Source organism: Lathamus discolor, chromosome 5 (assembly GCF_037157495.1).
Source record: "Lathamus discolor isolate bLatDis1 chromosome 5, bLatDis1.hap1, whole genome shotgun sequence".
Taxonomy (NCBI): Eukaryota; Metazoa; Chordata; class Aves; order Psittaciformes; family Psittacidae; genus Lathamus; species Lathamus discolor.
The window spans coordinates 74,643,917-74,663,620 of record NC_088888.1 but is presented as its reverse complement, the minus strand read 5'-3'; the positions used below and the strand labels follow the sequence as shown (position 1 = coordinate 74,663,620).

At 43.8% G+C, this 19,704-nt stretch overlaps 2 protein-coding genes across 4 annotated transcripts; both read left to right on the top strand.

The window, feature by feature from the left end:
* The first annotated feature begins 2,233 nt into the window (after nucleotides 1–2,233).
* On the top strand, nucleotides 2,234–5,261 carry SMIM8 (small integral membrane protein 8). Of its 3 annotated transcripts, none has more exons than XM_065681289.1 (3): nucleotides 2,234–2,352; nucleotides 3,436–3,577; nucleotides 4,586–5,261. In XM_065681289.1, exons 2-3 carry the CDS (start codon nucleotides 3,458–3,460, stop codon nucleotides 4,742–4,744), a joined length of 279 nt encoding a protein of 92 aa, XP_065537361.1. In that variant the 5' UTR covers nucleotides 2,234–2,352; nucleotides 3,436–3,457; the 3' UTR covers nucleotides 4,745–5,261. The 3 variants fall into 3 exon arrangements, with proteins under 3 accessions (XP_065537361.1, XP_065537363.1, XP_065537362.1); XM_065681291.1 differs by lacking the exon at nucleotides 2,234–2,352 and adding an exon at nucleotides 2,366–2,807; XM_065681290.1 differs by lacking the exon at nucleotides 2,234–2,352 and adding an exon at nucleotides 2,367–2,762.
* A 1,207-nt stretch (nucleotides 5,262–6,468) lies between these two features.
* Nucleotides 6,469–16,847, top strand: C5H6orf163 (chromosome 5 C6orf163 homolog). Its single transcript, XM_065682606.1, is given in 6 exon segments — nucleotides 6,469–7,077; nucleotides 9,127–9,219; nucleotides 9,769–9,878; nucleotides 14,348–14,550; nucleotides 16,260–16,689; nucleotides 16,692–16,847. Coding segments are annotated over 6 exon segments (1,110 nt in total). The 5' UTR covers nucleotides 6,469–6,959.
* Nucleotides 16,848–19,704: the final 2,857 nt, after the last annotated feature.

Below are 19,704 nucleotides of genomic sequence, written 5' to 3'. Positions count from 1 at the left end.
AGGCTCTTCTGCAGCTCAAACAATAAGGGGATGTGAGCCTCAAGAGAAGCGGAAACTACTAAGAAGTTCTGAATGGCCATGAATGCATACAGCACAATACCAAATGCAGAATCCCAAAGGAATTTCTTTAAAAGGAAACCAAATCTCAGTAACAACCTCAGGTTTGTAAAAGGAGGGGATTTTTTTGCATGGTTACTTTTCAGGAGAGGTACTCAGATATTAAGAGGACAGGTGACTCAGAAATACCACACATGTTTACAATTCTACCCTTTTATAGAGTCTCTTCTGTAAAAAGATGCCTGACTACTTTATAAACCTTGACTGATGGAGGATTTCAACATCCTGTTGCGTCAGATGACAGCAACATAATATTCACATTAAAGATAAAATAAGACACTTTCCCACAGTCATAAAGCACAACTAGAAACACCAAGCAGTCCAAGCTTTTCTTGGAAGTTATATGGTTAGCTGGAACCTGCTCAATGTATACCAAGTACCAGAATTCACATTTGAATCCAGCCCTGCTTCTACATCCCTCTCTGCTTCTTTTTCTATGCATAAAGCCTTATCCTGCAACTCTTCATATGGAGAACATTTTTTCTCCAGACAGTAATGTTCTTTGTAGTGTGTGTGATTTCTTCCCCCATCAATGATGCCTGAGGCTTACCTCTCGTAAGAAAGATGGGAAATGCTAGAGAACTAGCAGCAACCTGACAATCCTTGCCATGACTATCAGGCAAATGTGTTCTGGCATAAAACTCATCCTACCATGACCTGGGAAACAGTGCCATGACCATGGCTGACTTTGGGTCAGAAATTTTAGCTACATGAATGGGGTCAGTTAATGACAGCTGCTGGGAAGGAGGCGCATGTGCTAGTGAGCACACTTCTCACTGTAGTCATGAAAATGTTTTGTATTCCCATATACAATATGTCAATTACTTGGGAACTGTACACAGAACATCTACAGTACTGTAAAAACTCACAGTTCCCTCAAGAAAACTAAGCTAACTTACCAAAAACCAAAGCTCATGCAAAAGCCTTGTCTTGCCTTCTTTCAATTACACAAACACGAAAACAAACCAGAACAGCAACCTTCACTCACGAAGTGACTTTCTACTCAAAGGTTTCCAAACAAAATCAGCTGTGGCATATGCTGCCAAAACAACAGCTACCAGATTAACAGATGGTATGTTGTGAATCAAAATGTTGACAGAAACCCCAGACATACCACTCAGTCCTCTCTTGACACTAAAACTTACTTCCCTATTTTTCTCACCTCGTGATATTTACACACAGAAAATACCTCTACATTTCTGTTTGTCCTCCGCTGCCTCCACGGCTGCAATAATCAGATGCTTCACCAAAGTCCCTTCACACACCATCCAGATACGAAGAAGCATGAGCTGCAGTTGGTGAGTCCAGAACTACATATGTATGAATCCACCAGCTGGCTGCAGCTGCATTGCTGTGATACTGTCCAACACATCTCAGTTCTGCCTGCCTGTTACCTAGAGGAGCACTGCTCTGCGTCTCTCCCTACCCTCCAGGTATGGGATTTTTCAAAAATTTAAATTTATACTCTTCTTTCTAGGGCATCTGGAATTGCCTGATGGCATCGAAGTAGGCAGAGACAGACAGGGAGCCAGGAGCAGGCAGATGTTATTGCATGGGCTTCATTTCCTCTGGACTCCAGGTAATAGATTTTACTCATTAGAATCAATACAAAACAAAACACAGACGCAAAGTGGCGTTTACATAACCATGAGCTTCCAGGTGCTTGAGCTTGGAGAACAGGAGGCTGAGACACCTTCTCACTCTCTACAACTACCTGAAAGGAAGCTGTAAGCAAGGCCGGGGTCAGTCTCTTCTCCCAAGTAACAGGTGATAAGACAAGAGGTAACGGCCTCAAGCTGCACCAGGGGAGGTTTAGATTGGATATCAGGAAAAGTGTCTTCACAGAGAGGGTGGTCAGGCATTGGAAAGGGCTGCCCAGGGCAGCGCTGGAATCACCGTCCTCGGAAGTGTCCACAAACCGCGTAGATGAGGCCCTCAATGGCATGGTTTAGTGTTGGTCTCGGCAGTCCTGACGTAATGGTTGGACTTATCTTAAAGATCTTTCCCAACCTAGGTTATTCTGTGATTCCACAATCCTTCCGACCGTGCCCCGACCCCGGGTTTACCCTGGGCACCGCTCCTCAACAAGGTAAACTGAGGAGAACGCACTCCCCCCGCCTCCGCCCCGGTCAGCCGCCTGAGGGGACGGGCGGGGCGGAGCGCAGAGGGGAGGCACAAGCGCGCAGGCGCAGGGCGGTGTGCCGTTCTCCCGCCCTCCGGGAGGCCCCGGCGGAGGTGAGTTGTGGTGTGGGGGACGTGTGGGGTAGCGTACGCTGTCCGCGGGGAGACCTCCGCCACCCTCCGCCTCCTGAGGGGCCGTGCGGAGCATGGCTGTGGCCTGGTCTTCTGTTTGTGTCCCCGGCGGCCCAGCCGGCGTTTTCTTCTAAGAAATTCGCCCCTTCGTCCGCGGCATAAAGCCCCCTGAGTCGCCCTGGGGGAGGTTTCTGCCCTTACCCTCGCTGTTGGTGCATGTTCGGAGCTCGGCCGAGCTGCTGGGCGGCTGGGGTTCGCGTGTGTGCTGGCGGTGTGCCTGACAGTCCCCTATGCCCGTGTAGTCGCGTTTAGCCGACCACCGCGCTGCCCTGACCTTCCTGCAGTGCCCGGGGCCTGGCCGTGGGTCCCCGGCTGTGCTCTGCTTGTGTGAGGTACGGGGCAGGGGGTCCGTAGCGCCGTTTCTTCTCTACGCTTCGGTAAGCGGGGTTAGCCAGGCCTGTGTTTCGTTCACCTTCGCTCAGGTGGCATCTTGCAGAGGGCCTTGTGTGTAAAAGTGAGACCTGAGTCGTACTGCTGCTGGCGGGGGTGGGGGGGGTGGAGTGACTGCACTGCAGGGGGGTGTGGGCTGTCCTGTCACAGGTAAAGTTTAAAGAAGAAAGGAAGAGTGTTTGCTGGCTTTGTCTTTTTTGGCTAGTGCTACATGATCTGTGGGTAACTAAAGCATTAGGCAAAGGCAAGCAAAACCTCCAATTATCAGGATATCAAAGTTCAAAGTCAGTGTGCTTAAGCTGGGAATGTTAGTAACACCAAAGGCAATCGTTAATACGTATATACAAAGTAAAATTCATGCTGTAAGAATGCATTCCCAGGGAGGTTGTGAGTGCTCCATCCCTGGCAGTGTTCAAGGCCAGGTTGGATGAAGCCTTGGGTGGGATGGTTTAGTGTGAGGTGTCCCTGTCCATGGCAGGGCGGTTGGAACTAAATGGTCTTGAGGCCCTTTCCAACCCTAACTATTCTATGATTCTATAATTCTGAGTGTGAACTTGGTGAATGTAGTTCAGGGTTTTTTAGAATAATAACATCTACTTTTTACTCTGCTTTTAGGAAGTATTCAACATTAATTAAAATGTCTTCCACCAACTCTCCAAATGCAAGCGAAACACCCAAAGAGAGAAAACCAGGATTGAGAAGTGTTCAAACAACTATGCTCTTCCGAGCTGTGAACCCAGAGCTTTTCATTAAACCTGTAAGAGGCTCATTCTGAGGAAAACTGAACAGGCTTGGAGAGACACGGTTGCTGTAAAGTTGTCATTGTTATTCTTTGTGCATTATATAACCATCTGTTGTTATGCAAAGCACTCAGTAATGTAGCTAAAAATATTTTTTACTTTATTTCACTCTGATTGTTACAAGCCCAGAACACTACATTGTTTATTCCAGCTTTTATTTCACTGCTATATTGTCTAATCCTTTTATACCTAGCCAAGTTACTAACAGAAAGACTGTCTACAGACATATTACCCATGTAATTTGACAGGTTAAGTAACAGGAGTCCTCTTTAATGTTTAAAAGGGAACAAAACAAAAGTGCAGGCTTTCGGGGGGGGGTGGGGGGTGGATTTTTGGTACCTTTTCAATATTTTTTATTTTTGTTGCTTTTATAATTAAGTTGAGGATATTCAGGTTTTATTTGCACTTGTGGAACCCAGCAAGACTGGATGAAATTTTATGTATTTAATAGAAGCAGATTCTGTGATAATACATTCTGTGTTTTTACACAGAATCACAGACTGGTTTGGGTTGGAAGGGATTTTAAAGATCATCTGGTTCCAACCCTTCCTGCCATGGGCAGGGACACCTTCCACTAAACCAAGTTGCTTGTCTCAGTAGCATGTTCAGATGAATTCTGTCAGAAGTTTACATTTAGTTACCTTTAGTGATAGGTTTTGGCCTGTTCATTCATGCTGAAGCAGCCTTTGTGACCAGCAAAAGACACAGCACTGGACAATGCCATGTTCTGTCTCCAGAGAGGCTTCTTTTTCAAAGGGAATTCCTTTTGCTGTCAAGAAAATTGAGTCTCCCTTCTTGCTTCTTATCAAAGTCATTTGGATCAGTCTGCTAGAAAGCAATGATAATGCTTGCAGATATCACAGCCGTTTACTGTTCACTTTCTTAGCCAAGACAGAAGAATGTTTGTGTTGAACAAAGGAATGTTTTGACTAAAGACAGATAAATAATTTTTTTTTTCTTGTCAGAACAAGCCTGTGATGGCATTTGGGCTCATAGCAATTACCCTCTGTGTGGCCTACCTTGGTTATTTGCATGCAACAATAGAGAATAAAAAGGACCTTTATGAAGCAGTCGACAGTGACGGATCCAGGTATATGAGGAGGAAGACTTCCAAGTGGGACTGAGAACGTAAGGAAGGAAATCAGCAAATCAATAACAGAACTTTGCCAGGCAACTACTATTTTTTTTTCTCTGTCCCTTCAAATAATGGATAAATGTCTTTCTTGCTGTTCAATCCAGTATACGCTCCTTTGTAAAACGCCGTACCTGTACGAATGAATTGCAGTTGAGATACATGTGAACATAAAAGTGACTTTAAGAATTGTTGTCTGCAAACTCCACAGCCTGTCAGAAGACATGAAATTACCTCAGACATGCAGTCAAGACTAGTAAATGCCTTAGAAATGCACGATAGTTCAGCTCATTTCTCTCTTTGCTTTGATTGAGTGAAAACAGGGGTTTGTCTTAATTTTTAAATAGAAGTGTAATGCATTGTGTGTGAAAAGAAAAAGTTGATCTCTTGATGTTTTGAAAGTTGACAGGTAACAGTTCAAGTAAAATAATTTTAAGGCAAGAAAGATCTGATAAAGCAGTCATTGGAGGGTTATATTTAATAAAGGAATTTGTAAAATACTGACCAAAGTATTCCTTGGATGATAATATACTCTTCCTTACAAAGAGAAAAAAACACAGCAACAAGGTCCCGGGCAAGTCTGAAAGCTCGCAGGTGAGGAAACCACTTGCCTTTCGATTGGTGAAGGAATTTCCAAGTGAATCATAGAATTGATCAAATATTCAGAACTGTCACATGCTGTGCATATCCTGTGGATTATGTTTCATTCGATAGAATGTGATATCTAGAATCCATCTTTTTTTTTCAAAAGGGTCATGCAGGATTTTAGCTCTTTTCATTAAAATGCACACGTTTGGTATGTTTGCATGAATTAAAACAACTCCAAACCCAGTGCTGCAGTAAGCATGTTAACCTGGTTTTCTGCAGGCTTTTAAAATACAAACTTTGATCCTTATACCTGCAGATGATTAGAAGTGAGAAAACCCAGTCTCTTATTTTCACATATTTGGGAGTAATGGCTCTCAAAATTTTGAATTGTGAAGTGAATATGGATCTGGAAGGATCTGAGGAAAAGGAAGTCAGGGGGTTGTGAAAGATAAAGGCTGGGATTGACCTGGGCAGGGTCGAGGCGATGTGTGTGCCAGTGGCACTTCATAGAAAAGCTAAGATGGGGCCTTGTATCTACTGACTGGAGTCAAGTCCTGTTAACCAGGTTAATTTAGAACTGCTCAGGCTGAAGGAACAGTATTTAAATTTGTCCCTATTATTAAGGAGATTCTCTAGTTTTTGTGGCAGGTGCTGCACAGGTAACTCTCTTAATGCTACAAAAATTACATATAAAAAGGAGATAGTGCAAACACAGAGAAGAATGTAATTAATGTGTGTTATAGTATCAATACTGGCATTTGCTGTTGTAAGTAACTGATTTATATCATAAAAACTGTGTATTGGATTAAAGGGGAAAAAAAACACCCGAACAGAGCTCCATTGGTAGCAAAATTTGTTGGTTCAGCTCTGAAAGCACAACTCCTTATACACCTGGAGGAGACACAAACAGTGGCAATTTCTTTTGTTTGGCTTTTCTCAATTTCGTCTTCAATATAGTAAGAATATCAGCAGTGGGTGATAGGTGGCTTGACAGGAACTGAGAGTCAAAATGACTTCCCAGGCAGCGGCTCTGCCAGGATTTTGCTAATTCTTTACTATATGTGCTGGCTTTCTCATCTTTACCAAGAACAGCAACAGAATTCTATGATTCAAATACCTGAAGCACCAGCTATTATGTTGCTCCTAAAATCTTAGCTTACATGGTTTGAATAGGAATTGTTGGCATTCAGCAATAATGAAACAAATATAAACAAGACACTGAAAAGGCAAAGCCTGCTGTGACACTGCTCAACTATTACCAAGAAAGTTAGTGCTTTGTGAGCAAAGCCAGCCCTGCCTGATAACCATTGCTCTGCAGGGAGCTGCATTCAGGCTGGAAAGGGTTACTTCACAAAACCCTCCCTCATCATCTGCCTGCAGCATGTTACCGAGCTGTCAGCATGTGTGAATCCTAACTGGAGGGCAAATGTTTCAGCCAACTCGGTAAAAAGTAATGGTCAGTGATTTTTCTTTCTTCACCAGCTTGCATGTTTTCTGTAGCAACCGTTAAGTGTTTTGCCTGCAAGTGAGAGATGTATCAGGAATAGAGTTCTGACATTGTAGCGACTGTATTACAGGAAAACACCAGAATGCCACAATGATTAGAAGTCCTGATCTTCATGTGTTGTGCTGCATGTTCAAAAGTAGTACCACCACCACCTTCCAGTGCTACTTTTGATCGGATTCGGGAGTATAAGCCTTTCATAACATGGTATTACACTCATCATGATATACTGGGTGAGTTTACTTCTGAAATCTGTTCCTTGCAATCTGAGATTTAGGAAAACTCCAAGAGCTGTTGTATCCATCTGTTCTTGACAGGCATGAAGGTGTTCATGTCTCCGTAACAATGAGCTGTGCTTACCTTCTGAATCTTAATAAGCCTAGTATATTCAGGGTCAGTTGTCCTGTGGTGCATGACGGTGTTCGACTTGGGCATAGTGGAGTCCAAAAGAGTATTAGCTCTAAGACTGTTAGCAAATGTTTTCTAAGCCTCAAGTAGTTCGGAAAGAACTATGTTTGACTTAACATATGCAAAGGTCATTCCCTTATCCTTGACCACAGCGCAGCACAGGACACAGCTGAGATATTTTATCCTGAATCCTACCTTCTTTTACCTGATTCAGCTGCTGACCTTAAATTGAGGCTCTGTAGATTCTCTTGAGGTTTGATGTTTTTGTTCACATGTCACAATCATAACCTCAATAATAAAGGAAATTGTGGTAGCTTTCATACTTTTGAGGATGTAGCAAGAATCTGAAGTATCTTTATATGCTATGCCTAATTGTCAGAGAGGTTTCTGATCAGTAAAGTTATGTAGAAATAATCTTGTGCATTTAAATTAATGTGCGTTGTGAAGAGCAGCGTGCTTGGTTTATATTTCAAATGATACAAAGAGGTTATCAGTGTAATTGGAGCCTGGGCAGTGGGATGAGTGCCCCACATGTGCTCAGAACATGAAGCTTCAGCCCTGCATTACACACAGGCAGTGTGAAACACATTGGTAAGGCCAGAGAGTCTCTTTAAATGATTTTCTTTTTACTGCTTAATATAATGTCCTGGGGGAAAGCTGTGCACTCAGAGCACAACATACTTGTTGCTAAGCTTTCTGCACTGTCGGACTTCTGTTTTGTTGATTTGAATCAGTAGACCCCTTTGTCCCATCCAGCTGCTGTCTTCCACGTACTTCATGTGAGCTCTGTGGGAGGACTCTGCCCACCCATGTGGAGAGGGGAGGAAGACTGGAGTGAAAGAGGGAGGGAAATTTAATCCTCCACTGGCTGTGTGAAAGCTGGATCTCCTGTGGCTCTACTCCTTTTTAGTTTTCCTTTATAATAACCCAGAAAGATGTGACTCTTTGGCCCTGTCAAGCACAGAGAATGGGACCCAAAGCAATGCCCAGGCTTGGCACTGAGTAGGAAAGATGAAGGCTCTGAAATCCCACTGTTGGGGCGGATGGGATATTTGAATTGCAGAAAGGCATCTTTATCTACTTCCCTTCCACTTCACTTAGACTTCATCCATGTTGCTAAGGGGAGCACCCCTGGTGTTGGCCCTGTGAAGCAATGTGGCTCACCACCATGCTGCTTTGCCCTACCTTTCTAGGAGGGATCAGCTGTGTCTGCAGTGCTGGGGCTGCTTGGACCCTGGCCAGATGCAGCAGCCATAGAGACAGAAGCATTCCTTTGTATGTGCCTGGTCCGCTCTAAAACCCTGAAATATTCTGCTGTATCTTCCTGAGGATATTTATTGTGTGCCCCAAGAATGGCATGAAGGAATCTGAGGACATCTTGGGCAATAGACCTCTCTGAAAGCCTTGGAGGACTCTGAGGACGCAGGGAGCCTGAGAAGGCACTGACTCACCTATGGCATCTAAAGGAAGCAAGGCTATCCCCCAAGCTGCTGCAACATTCAGACACAGACAGAAATGGGTGAATCACTCCCAAGGAAGCTGAGGAGTGACCAGCTTGTGCTGTGCAGAGGGCCATCAGGACAAGGAGTCAGGAGGGACATCTGCAATGCTCTCCTGTTCTGTAGCCCTGTCTAGGAAGCAAGAGTTGGGTTCATCACCTTCCTATTATATTTACAGAACTGCACAAGCAATAATTGTGGTTTCACCCTCATGTGAGATGAGGGTGCATGTTTTTTAGCCTTTTGACTTCTAATTCAGGTGTGGAGCCAAGCAAAGGGGTGGGGAGAGAGGCATGGAGTTCTGCACTGTGGTTGTCTGCTGTGCATGATCAGCTTGCATTGGCTGTGCATGATCAGCTTGTGTTGACTGTGCAGAGATTGGTGCACATGTTGAACAAGAAAAATATGAAAAGAAGGAGGCAGAGGTACAAGAGTGCATTGAGAAAATGAAAGCTGAAATGTGGTCCCAGGTAAATTAAATTATTCTCCCATCATTTCAATAATGATTATCCTTTGGAATAATTGCTACGGTATAAAGACAGTTAACAAAGAACTTTGGGGTTACTGCTTTAGAACTGTCATTAGTTTCAGCTCCTCCTTTGTTCACAGATTTCTGTGTGCACATACTTCTTCCATTTCTGATCACAACAAAGCATACTTTGAATTAGTAACAGATTTTACATCTGGTCTGAAAATGGCCTCTAAAGCACACAGAAGTTATCTGTTGTTAAAGCTGTTACCCATAGTGCTATGTCAGATTGACATGTACGTTAGATATATGTATCGTGCTTACAGCTGTGGCAGCTCAGTGCTATTGTGAGGACACATTTGAACAGGAATCACTGCAATAAAATTGCCAAATGGGCTACAGTGGGTTTTGCTGCCTGGTTTTAAATTTAACTTGCTGTGATTTCTTAAATAGCAAATAGAGAACTATTGTTTATGTAACCTGTGCTTCTTCTTAATAGGCTGTTAATAGAATGTCAGCAGTTATTCTTAAATAATAACTTGTTTTAAAAGCTGAAACACTCAAGGAAGATGCAGTGGAAAAATCCCTGAACAAGGCAGCTGTTAAACACAGTGCATTTGTACACGACCTTCAAAAAAACTTTGAAAAGAAATTAAGGGTACGAACCAGTTTGTTTTTATTACAATGGAAATAGCCAGCAGGACAGAAGCATGTGTTTGACAACCAAGAATGTAATTCTGTGTGAAACAAATATATATTTTTTTAAATGCTTGCTATAACCAGAACCTCCATTCATCTGAGATTTGAACTCCAGTGTCAGGAGAAGTACTCAGACTCACAGATGACTGCCTTTGTGCTAGACGAGATGTGAGCTTGAGTTAACTGGATTTTGAATTCACTTTCAGCACATTTCACTTTTTTTTTTAATTGAATAAAGATTGTGAACTTTGGTGAAAATTCCTTGTCAGGCCTTGATTCAGCCAGCCACTGAATTGATCTGGTGCATTTCTTAGAGGCAGTTAAATAGGGGCTTAACTTTAAATCTGTCCTCAAGTTTCATGTCCATCAAAGCTACAAAGGTGTTTAGTTGATTTGCTGAGCCTGCTGAATGGAGTGGAGGGGAAGGAAAACTGCCAGCATATGCATATTCCTAAATGAAGCATGCTAACTGTAGCCTTGAACTTTTATGTATGTTTAGCACGTTTTATATGGCTTTTTGGATATCTGAGAAAAGGCTCAGAGACATACAGAGAAAGGAAGGCAACTGCCTTCTGAATCTGAGCCTTCCTGCTTTCTGCGCTGCTTCACAGGGCTGTCCTGGTTTTGAGCAGCAGCAGTCATTTTTCTCCTTCTTCGGAGCTAGTACAGTGCTGTGTTTTGATCTTTTGGCCTTGGAGCAGTGGTGATGGCGCCGATGTTTTCAGTTGCTGCTCGAATGTTTGGTGTGGCCAAGGACTTTCTGAGCCTCATGCTCTGCCAGGGAGGAGGGGAGGCTGGGAGGGAGCAGAGACAGGACACCTGACCCAAACTGACCAAAGAGGTATTCCATACCACAGCACGTCATGCCCAGGATGTAACGGGGAGTTACCCGGAAGGGTTGGGACTGCAGGGTTGGAGGAGGTATCGGTCGGTGCTTGGCTGGGGGGAGTGAGGCGAGTTATCGGTCGGCTGGTGTTGAGGTGTTGTATTCTTTCCTCTTGTTATTTCCTTTATCATTATTATTATTGGTGGTAGCAGTAGTGATTTGTGTTATACCTTAGTTACTAAACTGTTCTTATCTCAACCCGTGGGAGTTGCATTCTTTTTGATTCTCCTCTCCGTCCCTCCAGGAGCAGGGGGAGGGCAAGAAGGGGAGGGAGTGAGTAAACGAGGTTTGTGGTTGGGTTTAAACCACGACAGTTCTTTTTGGCACCCAGCATGGGGCACGAACGGTTGAAATAATGACAGATCTGACCAGAGTGTGTCTAATCGTATTTGTGATAAGCATTCATTGTTTTGGATTAATAGTCACTCATCACAGTGCTGATTTATTGGCTCTCAAAGTTGCTGCTCTTGATCTCAGAGTTTCAGCATGTTGTACCTTACTTACGGCCAGTATTTGCTGTGTCAGTGTTTATCGGCTGGGGGCCTTGGGCTAAGGTTCTTGTTTTAGTGTACTTTATGGGTGGGGCACGAAGGGTTGAGATAACGACGGAGATGATCAGATTAATAGTCGTCACAGTGCTGATTTATTGGCTCTCAAAGTTGTTTCTCTTGCTCTCAGCGCTTCAGAATGTAGTACATTACATAGAGCCGGTATTCCCTGTGTTCGTGTTTATCAAGTGTGGGGCTTGGGCTAAGGTTTTTGTTTCACTGTACTTTATGGCAATGGCTTGTAATACGGTTGGGCTCCAGCAGCAGGGAGAGATGGACGTGGCCGTGGACTTGTACCCGGCCGTCCCGCTGCTCTTCACCGTCCTGGCCCTTGTCCTCGCCTCCGTCTTCGTGAGGCTGCGGAGGAGCCGAGCCCAGCGGAGGAGCCGAGCCTCGTGGCGGCCGAGAGCGTCCCCCGGCAGCCGCCCGCAGAGCCCCAGGAGGACGCAGGAGCCCAGGCAGCGTTTCCCAGCAAGGCAGAGGAGGAAGAGCTGCACCCAGGAAGAGAGAAGCTGGTGGTGGGAGAGCCGGCAAGCACAGCAGCTGCACCAGCCCCAGGGACAAGCACAGCAGCATCGTTTGAGAGTTCTGAAGGGTTCGAATGGCCTTTGGGTACCCTTGGAACCTGCCTGCTGGTTGTGATGGGGATCAGCATGGTGGCACACACACACAGTGTGTTCTACCCACGACCATTTTGTCTGATCTCAGAAGTTAAGCAGAGTCAGGTTTGCTTCTTGTCTGGGGTTAGACAACAATATGGAAGGACCAAGAGATCTTCCCCAAGGCTGGACAGTCATGAGTGGCAGGGTGTGTGGGACAGTATGAGCGAGTATCTGGTCCACTGGGCCCCTCCAGTGCTTTGGAAGCGTCGGAAATGGAAGGCAGCTCTATGGAGTCCCCAGCAACAAGCTGCAGAAACTGCTGAAGGGGACAGTGAATTATTTTGAGCCTGGTGGGCCCATGGCACTTCAGGCCATCAGGGCAGATATGCGACATAGAGATGGACTCATGATCGAGGGGTGGACTTAGCAATGGACACTATTGCCCAGGTTATTCATGAGTGTGAACACTGCACACAGCCTCTCCTGCTCTGAGAGACTGTAACAAGAGATGGAGCCTGACATCATGGACCAGATGGACTCAGCAGCTTTATAGGTCCATGCACTAAGAAATGATCTTTTTCTCTGTGTGTATGTAGATGTATATATACATGTAAGAGTGATGGCATATTGAAGATGTGGTATCTGAGCATGACGTGAATGGTATGGAATAAGGGGTGGATAATGTCCTGGTTTTGAGCAGCAGCAGTCATTTTTCTCCTTCTTCGGAGCTAGTACAGTGCTGTGTTTTGATCTTTTGGCCTTGGAGCAGTGGTGATGGCGCCGATGTTTTCAGTTGCTGCTCGAATGTTTGGTGTGGCCAAGGACTTTCTGAGCCTCATGCTCTGCCAGGGAGGAGGGGAGGCTGGGAGGGAGCAGAGACAGGACACCTGACCCAAACTGACCAAAGAGGTATTCCATACCACAGCACGTCATGCCCAGGATGTAACGGGGAGTTACCCGGAAGGGTTGGGACTGCAGGGTTGGAGGAGGTATCGGTCGGTGCTTGGCTGGGGGGAGTGAGGCGAGTTATCGGTCGGCTGGTGTTGAGGTGTTGTATTCTTTCCTCTTGTTATTTCCTTTATCATTATTATTATTGGTGGTAGCAGTAGTGATTTGTGTTATACCTTAGTTACTAAACTGTTCTTATCTCAACCCGTGGGAGTTGCATTCTTTTTGATTCTCCTCTCCGTCCCTCCAGGAGCAGGGGGAGGGCAAGAAGGGGAGGGAGTGAGTAAACGAGGTTTGTGGTTGGGTTTAAACCACGACAAGGGCTTTTTGCTGCTAGAGCATCCAAACACTCCTCAGTCAGGCATTACACAGTCCGTCTAACGCTTGTCATCCTTAGTCTTGCAGCCTCCCACCGGCAGATGAAAGGCGCACAGAGAATTGCTGAAGTGTTTTGCTTTGGAGTTTTATTTTATACAAGTTTCTAAATAGCTGTCTGTTTATACTGCAGGCAGTCAAAGCAATGTGCTTGGCATCATAAGAGGAAAAGCAGGGAGGTTTACAGTGGTCTTAAGTTTCTGGTAGAGTTCATTCCGTTTTATGGAGTTGTTTTCGAAGGGAGCTCTGTCTTTTGCTGTCAAAGCATCTGGCAACATTAGTTGCCAGAAGCTTAGTTCCTTGTGATTAACCATTCAGTTACTTGCTATTATAGATCTTTTCAGGCTATTTGTGTTAGACTATTACTATAGTCTATTGCAGATCTTCACAGACCTGAGTGCTCAGGATTTGAACATGTAACATTTGTTCTGGCAACATGGGCTCCAGTGACTGAGGACAAGGGAGCAGATACAGAATACTACAGCTGAAACAAAAGAAGAGGCAGATATAACTAAGTAATTGTGAGATGTTTGAGATTTGGTGGGATTTGTTTCTTGGAGTTCATTTTAAGAGGTGTATTAACAGTGAGCTAAATGCTCACTAGCAGTTAGCTTGCCGAGACAATGGCAGAAAATTTACTCAACTCCTGTCTAAGCAAACAGATAGTGGCAGCTAACAAAGCATATCACTGAGTGACTGAAGTGGGGTTTTTACCTATAGGGGAGGCCAAAGACAATTGCTTTTAGCTGATAGCCTCAGGAATGTTGTTTTTTTTTTTTTTTTTTTTGCAGCAGTACTGGTATGGCCACCACCATTCATGGTCAAATGGTTTTAGTCAGGCTTCCTGTAGGCATGTGAGCCTGTGAAGAAAATACATCAGGGAACTTTTTCTGCCTTATGTACAGAACATGGGTGATGTAGATGTGAAATGATGTTACAATAAGTCACTGTAATTGCTCCATAATACGTTTCTGAAGTCTGTTCTGCTGGGCGTTGCTGGGGATTGTTTAAAGACAACTGAGCAAAAAGCTGTTGTCACTACTTACATCTAGTTTTAACTTTGCTTAAGGAAGAGGTGAGGAAGGCAAAGGCAGAGATGCAGCGGTACATGGAAGAACACCAGAAGAGAGAGGCAGAAGCTGCAGAGCAACACATGTCTCACAGACTTCAGAGGATCCTCATAGAGTGTGCCCAGGACAAGATGCGAGCTGTAGCCAAAGCCAGAAAACAGGAGAGGGAGGCAGCCTTTCAGGAAGCAACCATTCTGCACAGGTGCTCTTAGTGTTTCCTCTGACTTGGCTGGCAAAAAATGCTGTGCTAAAGAAAATGATTGTAATTGCATCAGCATTGCTCAGATGCAGGTCTTCTCAGAAAAGATCAATAGACCCTTCAGAAAAAAAACTATTTGGAAATGACAAGTGACCAGCAAGAGTTGCAGGCTCACTCTCTCTCACGGATGCACCAAGTAAAAAATAAACATATTTTGTTCCTAAAAGCAAGTATCACAAAGCCAGCCAAGGATCCAAAAGCTTTGGGTTTTGTAGCTGATTTAGAGTCATCAGAAGTAAAGATCTTGGGGCCTATTGTGCCATTGATGATATCTATGCAAAACTCAGATCTGCAGGGCACAGGAGATTCTACCTGTATAGATTAAACATTGTGAATTAAATAGCTTTGATGTCAAAATAATAGCACACCCCTCTCCCTTGAGAGTAGAATACATTTCATTTTTTGACAACATAGACAACAAAATATCACTATCACAATGAAAAGATCAGTTCAGGTGTGTTCCTTTGTAAGATTTTTTTTCATTTTCTGAACAGTCACATTGAAGTTTTGATCCATTATTTCTTTGTTTTCACTATTAAAACATGCCCTTTCTGCCAAAGATAAATGACATTCCACATAAACTTAACTGGTCTCTTTAACTTCTCATGTTAGCAGAATTCTGCGAAAATATCTCCAGCAAAGTGGAGAGAGCACAAAGAGAGGGCAGAAATTGTTTTCTCTACATCAAAGTATTTGGCTCAGTAACCTTTATGGATGCCTGATGCACCATTTTTTGTGTATCCCTGAGCCAGCTCTGGTGAATAGCACCCATAATGTTTTAACTACATAATATATTGTCCTGGGTTCAGCAGTAGCAGTCATTTTTTCTCCTCCTTGGTAGCTGGTGCAGTGCTGTGTTTTTGACTTTCGGCCTGGAAAGGGTGCTGATAGTACCAGTGTTTTTAGTTAGTGATCAAATGTTTGGTCTGGCCAAGGACTTTGTGAGTCTCATGCTCTACCGGGGAGGAGGGAAAGCCGGGAGGAAGCAGGGACAGGACACCTGACCCAACTAGCCAAAGAGGTATTCCATACCACAGCACGTCATGCCCAGGGAGGTAACTGGGAGTTACCCGGAAGGACACTCTCTGTGTGTAGAAACTGTGTGGCTGACTGGGTTTAGGCCATGACAGTTATACTGACATGCTGGCACAAATATGTTCTCAGTAATATTTAAACAAAATTATGGATGAGTCTGTAGTCTAGAAATCAGTTGTTAGATTTGACATCAAGGCAGCATTTTAACCTGGGGGCAGAATTGTCAAAGTCTATTTGAAAATCAATGTGTACTTAATTCTCTTAATTCTCAAAGAAAAAATTCAGGTGTCTCTCTCACTCAGAGAGAGTCCTGAATGAAGAGTGAAATACTGATCCTTTATATTTTTCATTTGGAAGCAAGCATCATGAAATTATTGCTAGATGTGACACACACAGAAATAGAATCTTCTGCAGCTGCCTTTCTCTGTGTCATCAGTAGCCTTCTTCTACCCTATTTTATTTCAGATGTCCTAGATCAAGATCTGATTTCACGTATATTTATAGTTGAATAAGAGAGGTTTTTACAACAACCTAAATAGACTTAAATCGTTTTTTTCAATAATCTTTAGTAACATATGTTCCCAACAAATATTTTCTTCATTTTCTTTTTTAAATAGAAAGTGCTTAGAACAACTCAAAGAAGAAATTAGGTTAGCTGAGGAACAATATCATAGGACTATAGAGCAATTAAAAAAAGAAAAAGATCACGAGATTCATATTGTCCGGAGTATCATACAAAAAGAGAGTGAGACTGAGACTGAAAAACAGCCTGAAAAAGCAGAGACTTTACAGGTTGGTGAGCTGGAAAAAGTTACGGTTATGCTGAAAGCAGCAGAAGAACAGGTAAAGACTCTCACAGAAGAACTGGAGAAGGTGACAGAATGGAAGGACATCCTGGAAAATGAAATACAAGCAACAAGACAAACCTTTCAAAAGTATATTGATGCCACATTTCCTAGCCTGTCCCCTGGACAAGCAGATTTTATTTTACCATTCAGGGAAGCATTTCAGCAGAAGGACACACCAGAAGCATCAGAGGACAGTGACAGAATAGGAGAACTAGTATCCGAAGTGTGAGATTCACAGCCATGGGTAAACAGAACTACAAACGGGCAATGCTGAAAAATAGTCATTTCTGCTCAATGAATTACATTATTGTGGTTAGAATGATACAGAAAAAAAATGATTACCACTGCATTAAATAATTGGTGAGCCATGCTGAGAAATTATCCATTAATTTTTGTTTCGCAAATGCTAGGGCAGAGGTTGGAACATGTAAGGCTTGAGGAGCTTCCCACTGAGTCCTCCTTGAGAAGGAAAAAGGCAGAAAAATCTAAGCAGAAAATCTCATTAAGCACAAGCACTTGGACTTTGAGGACTGTTGGCTCTGCCCCTGAATAGTCGGGTGTGGAATAAGACACACAGGCTTTGCCGCAGCTCAGGTTCTGAGATTTACAGCATGGTTATTCAATGCAATGGTGCATATGTCTATGTAAAGTCCCTGCAAGTGAGTGGCTACATGATCTGAAAACTCACCTGGGCTGAGAGACAGCTTTTGAGCAAAAAGTGTGTGCCAGCAGGCATGCAAAATAATTTTCCCTTGGGAGGACTCAGGTTTATCTATTCACACGTGCTTGAAGCCTTTATGGCTTTAGGCCAGCCTCAGTACACTGCTTTGTTTCGAGATTCTGCCTCCCTAAACAGCTGATTTGCCTTCACTGTGTAGTAAGACTTCCCACAGCATTTGCTTAATATTCACTAAAGCTTTTTGTCTGTCTTGTTACTTGTTCATCTAAAAACACTGCACAGCATCTTGAGTGTAGCTGAAGAAGGTAAAGGAGCTGGTATTTACTGTAGGTGATAGAAAGTATACTATGGTGAAGGAAACTGTCCATAGGTATCTCGTTTACAGGATTTTTTAAGAGAGCAATCTGTGCAGCCATCTTTTCCTCATGCTCAAAAACAACCCCAGAAAACCAAAAATCAGAATAATCTCATAGATCTCCATCACTCTACCAAACTAAGAAGTGAAGACAAGTGAAGTCACTTATTTCTTGCGAAACAGTTTAATTCATATAAAATATTTTGAGCAGATATTTGGCAGGCTCTGGCACTATTTCTGACCTAAATACCTGTACAACCTTACTCCACTGAATTGTGGAAGCTCTTGCTGTGGAGAGCTGATGCTCCCTGTTCATTTTCCCTCTTGGGTTTGCAATTAAAAGATCCCAAACTTCATGCTCATGGTTGTCTAATCAAACGGATAAACTGCTCAGAACCCAAGATAAAACTTGTGTTTGCATCTTGAAAGTCCATCAACAGTCTGAAATACTCCATAAGATCCATAAACCATTTTCTAAAAAATGCATTTACATATGCATTAAGCATAAAAGTCTTTTGAAACTACAGGAGTAAAATACTGGAACTAAAGTACTAGCAGCAGCATCATGCAATAGCTGGTGAACACTCTTTTGGGTTAGCTGGTTAAAGGCTCACCTCAGTACACACTGAGGAGCCCAAAGGCACAGATGCAGCTCGGGGAGCCCTAGCAAACCAGTCAGAGGAATATGTCTCAGATCCAGCCCCTCCTGGGTCATCCCAGGAGGGTGTTAGCCCCATGGACTGGGAGTGAGACCCAGCACCACAAGTCAATAGGAGAGGCTTTCTGGAGAACCTTGCAGACTGAGGATGGATACAGCCTGAAGGTATAGGACTCCTCATGGGATGTGGCAAAGTGTATCTTGAGATTGTACAAAGGTTTAGTATGGAATGTTTAGGGAAAGAACCAAGTGTGGAAAGGGGGATCAAGGTGTTTAGGGAAAGAAAAAGTGGTAAAAGAGAGGGATAAGGGGATAAAGGGGCTGGTCATAGATTACAATACCCTGTGCCTGATCAGCACAGTCTGTCCTGTCTTCTTATTGAACTCCTTTTCTAACTTTTCCTGGGTGCAGGGCTTTCTCTGTGTGTATGTGTGTATGTGTATGCATGGAGGTCTACCTGCCAGCAGCTGGAGTTAGAACACAGATGACAAGGGCTGAGGGCTTAGGGTGCCAGCAATTGAGAGACTGGAGTGCATATTATCTGGGTATGTATGTCAGTGTGTAATCACTGTAAATATCAAGACAGTCTAGCTGACAACTAGGCTAAAGTGTGGGAGCCAAGGGACAAGTGGCCATAAATCTAAGATACTGGAGAGAACAGAACATCAAACAGTTCACTACTTGAGGGACTAAGTGGTAGAAGCCAGTGACTGGGGAGGCTGTGAGGTCTGAGGGTTGCTTGCTGGCAAGGTCATAAGTCTGGACCAGCCACCAGGCATTCTGTTTGCATGTGTTGTTTCTGTGAATGAGGCAAGACAAGGGGCAATTCTGCATTTCATGCAGAAAACCTAAGTGATGTTGAAGTGCTTCAGCTCCCCTTGAACAAACAGCTCTGATTCTCTTGCAGTGATAGATATGTAGGGTTTTTTTTTGTTTTCCTCTACTAGGAAGTATATAATAATCATATACTTCTGTGAGCTTTACTCTAGCATTTGTTTCAGAAGAAAAAAGAAGTCACCCTGTCTCACAGAGTTAGCCTGCTCTATATCTGGGATACAATGGCAGTGACTGATGCAGACCATGGCTGTCTACAGGGATAAGTGTGCCTGTAGTGGACCTTAGTCACATCCAGACATCCAGATAAGACAAAGGGCACCTGTGAGTGCACATCCCAGGCTCCTCAAGACCTGCAGCCTTTGGGGCACAGTTGGAGACAGGCAGCAGGGCCTCACGATCTGGTCAGCTGTGTCTATACATATACATACTACAGGCGTGCTCTGGTGTGAGCTTACTCACCAGTGCGTGCACAGCACATACTGCATGTAACAGTCTGTCAGACACTGGCATGGCTTTATTGCCTTTTGGAAAAGGAAAGCTATTTTGGTTGACTGCTTTCAAATGCCAAGGTGAAGTTGTGTTGGCTCTGCTTAGAAACAGCATGTCCTCTTCAGTCTGTGCACTTGCTTGTGTAAGAATGAAAGGATCCACAGCCTGGCCTAAGAAAGGTTCTTCGATGTAATTG

Bases quoted from the DNA above. Each gene is read 5' to 3' on its own strand.
- SMIM8 (XM_065681289.1), top strand. From the start codon at position 3,458: ATGTCTTCCACCAACTCTCCAAATGCAAGCGAAACACCCAAAGAGAGA. The intron at 3,578-4,585 runs GTAAGAGGCTCA...TTTTCTTGTCAG, and splicing joins CAGAGCTTTTCATTAAACCT to AACAAGCCTGTGATGGCATT.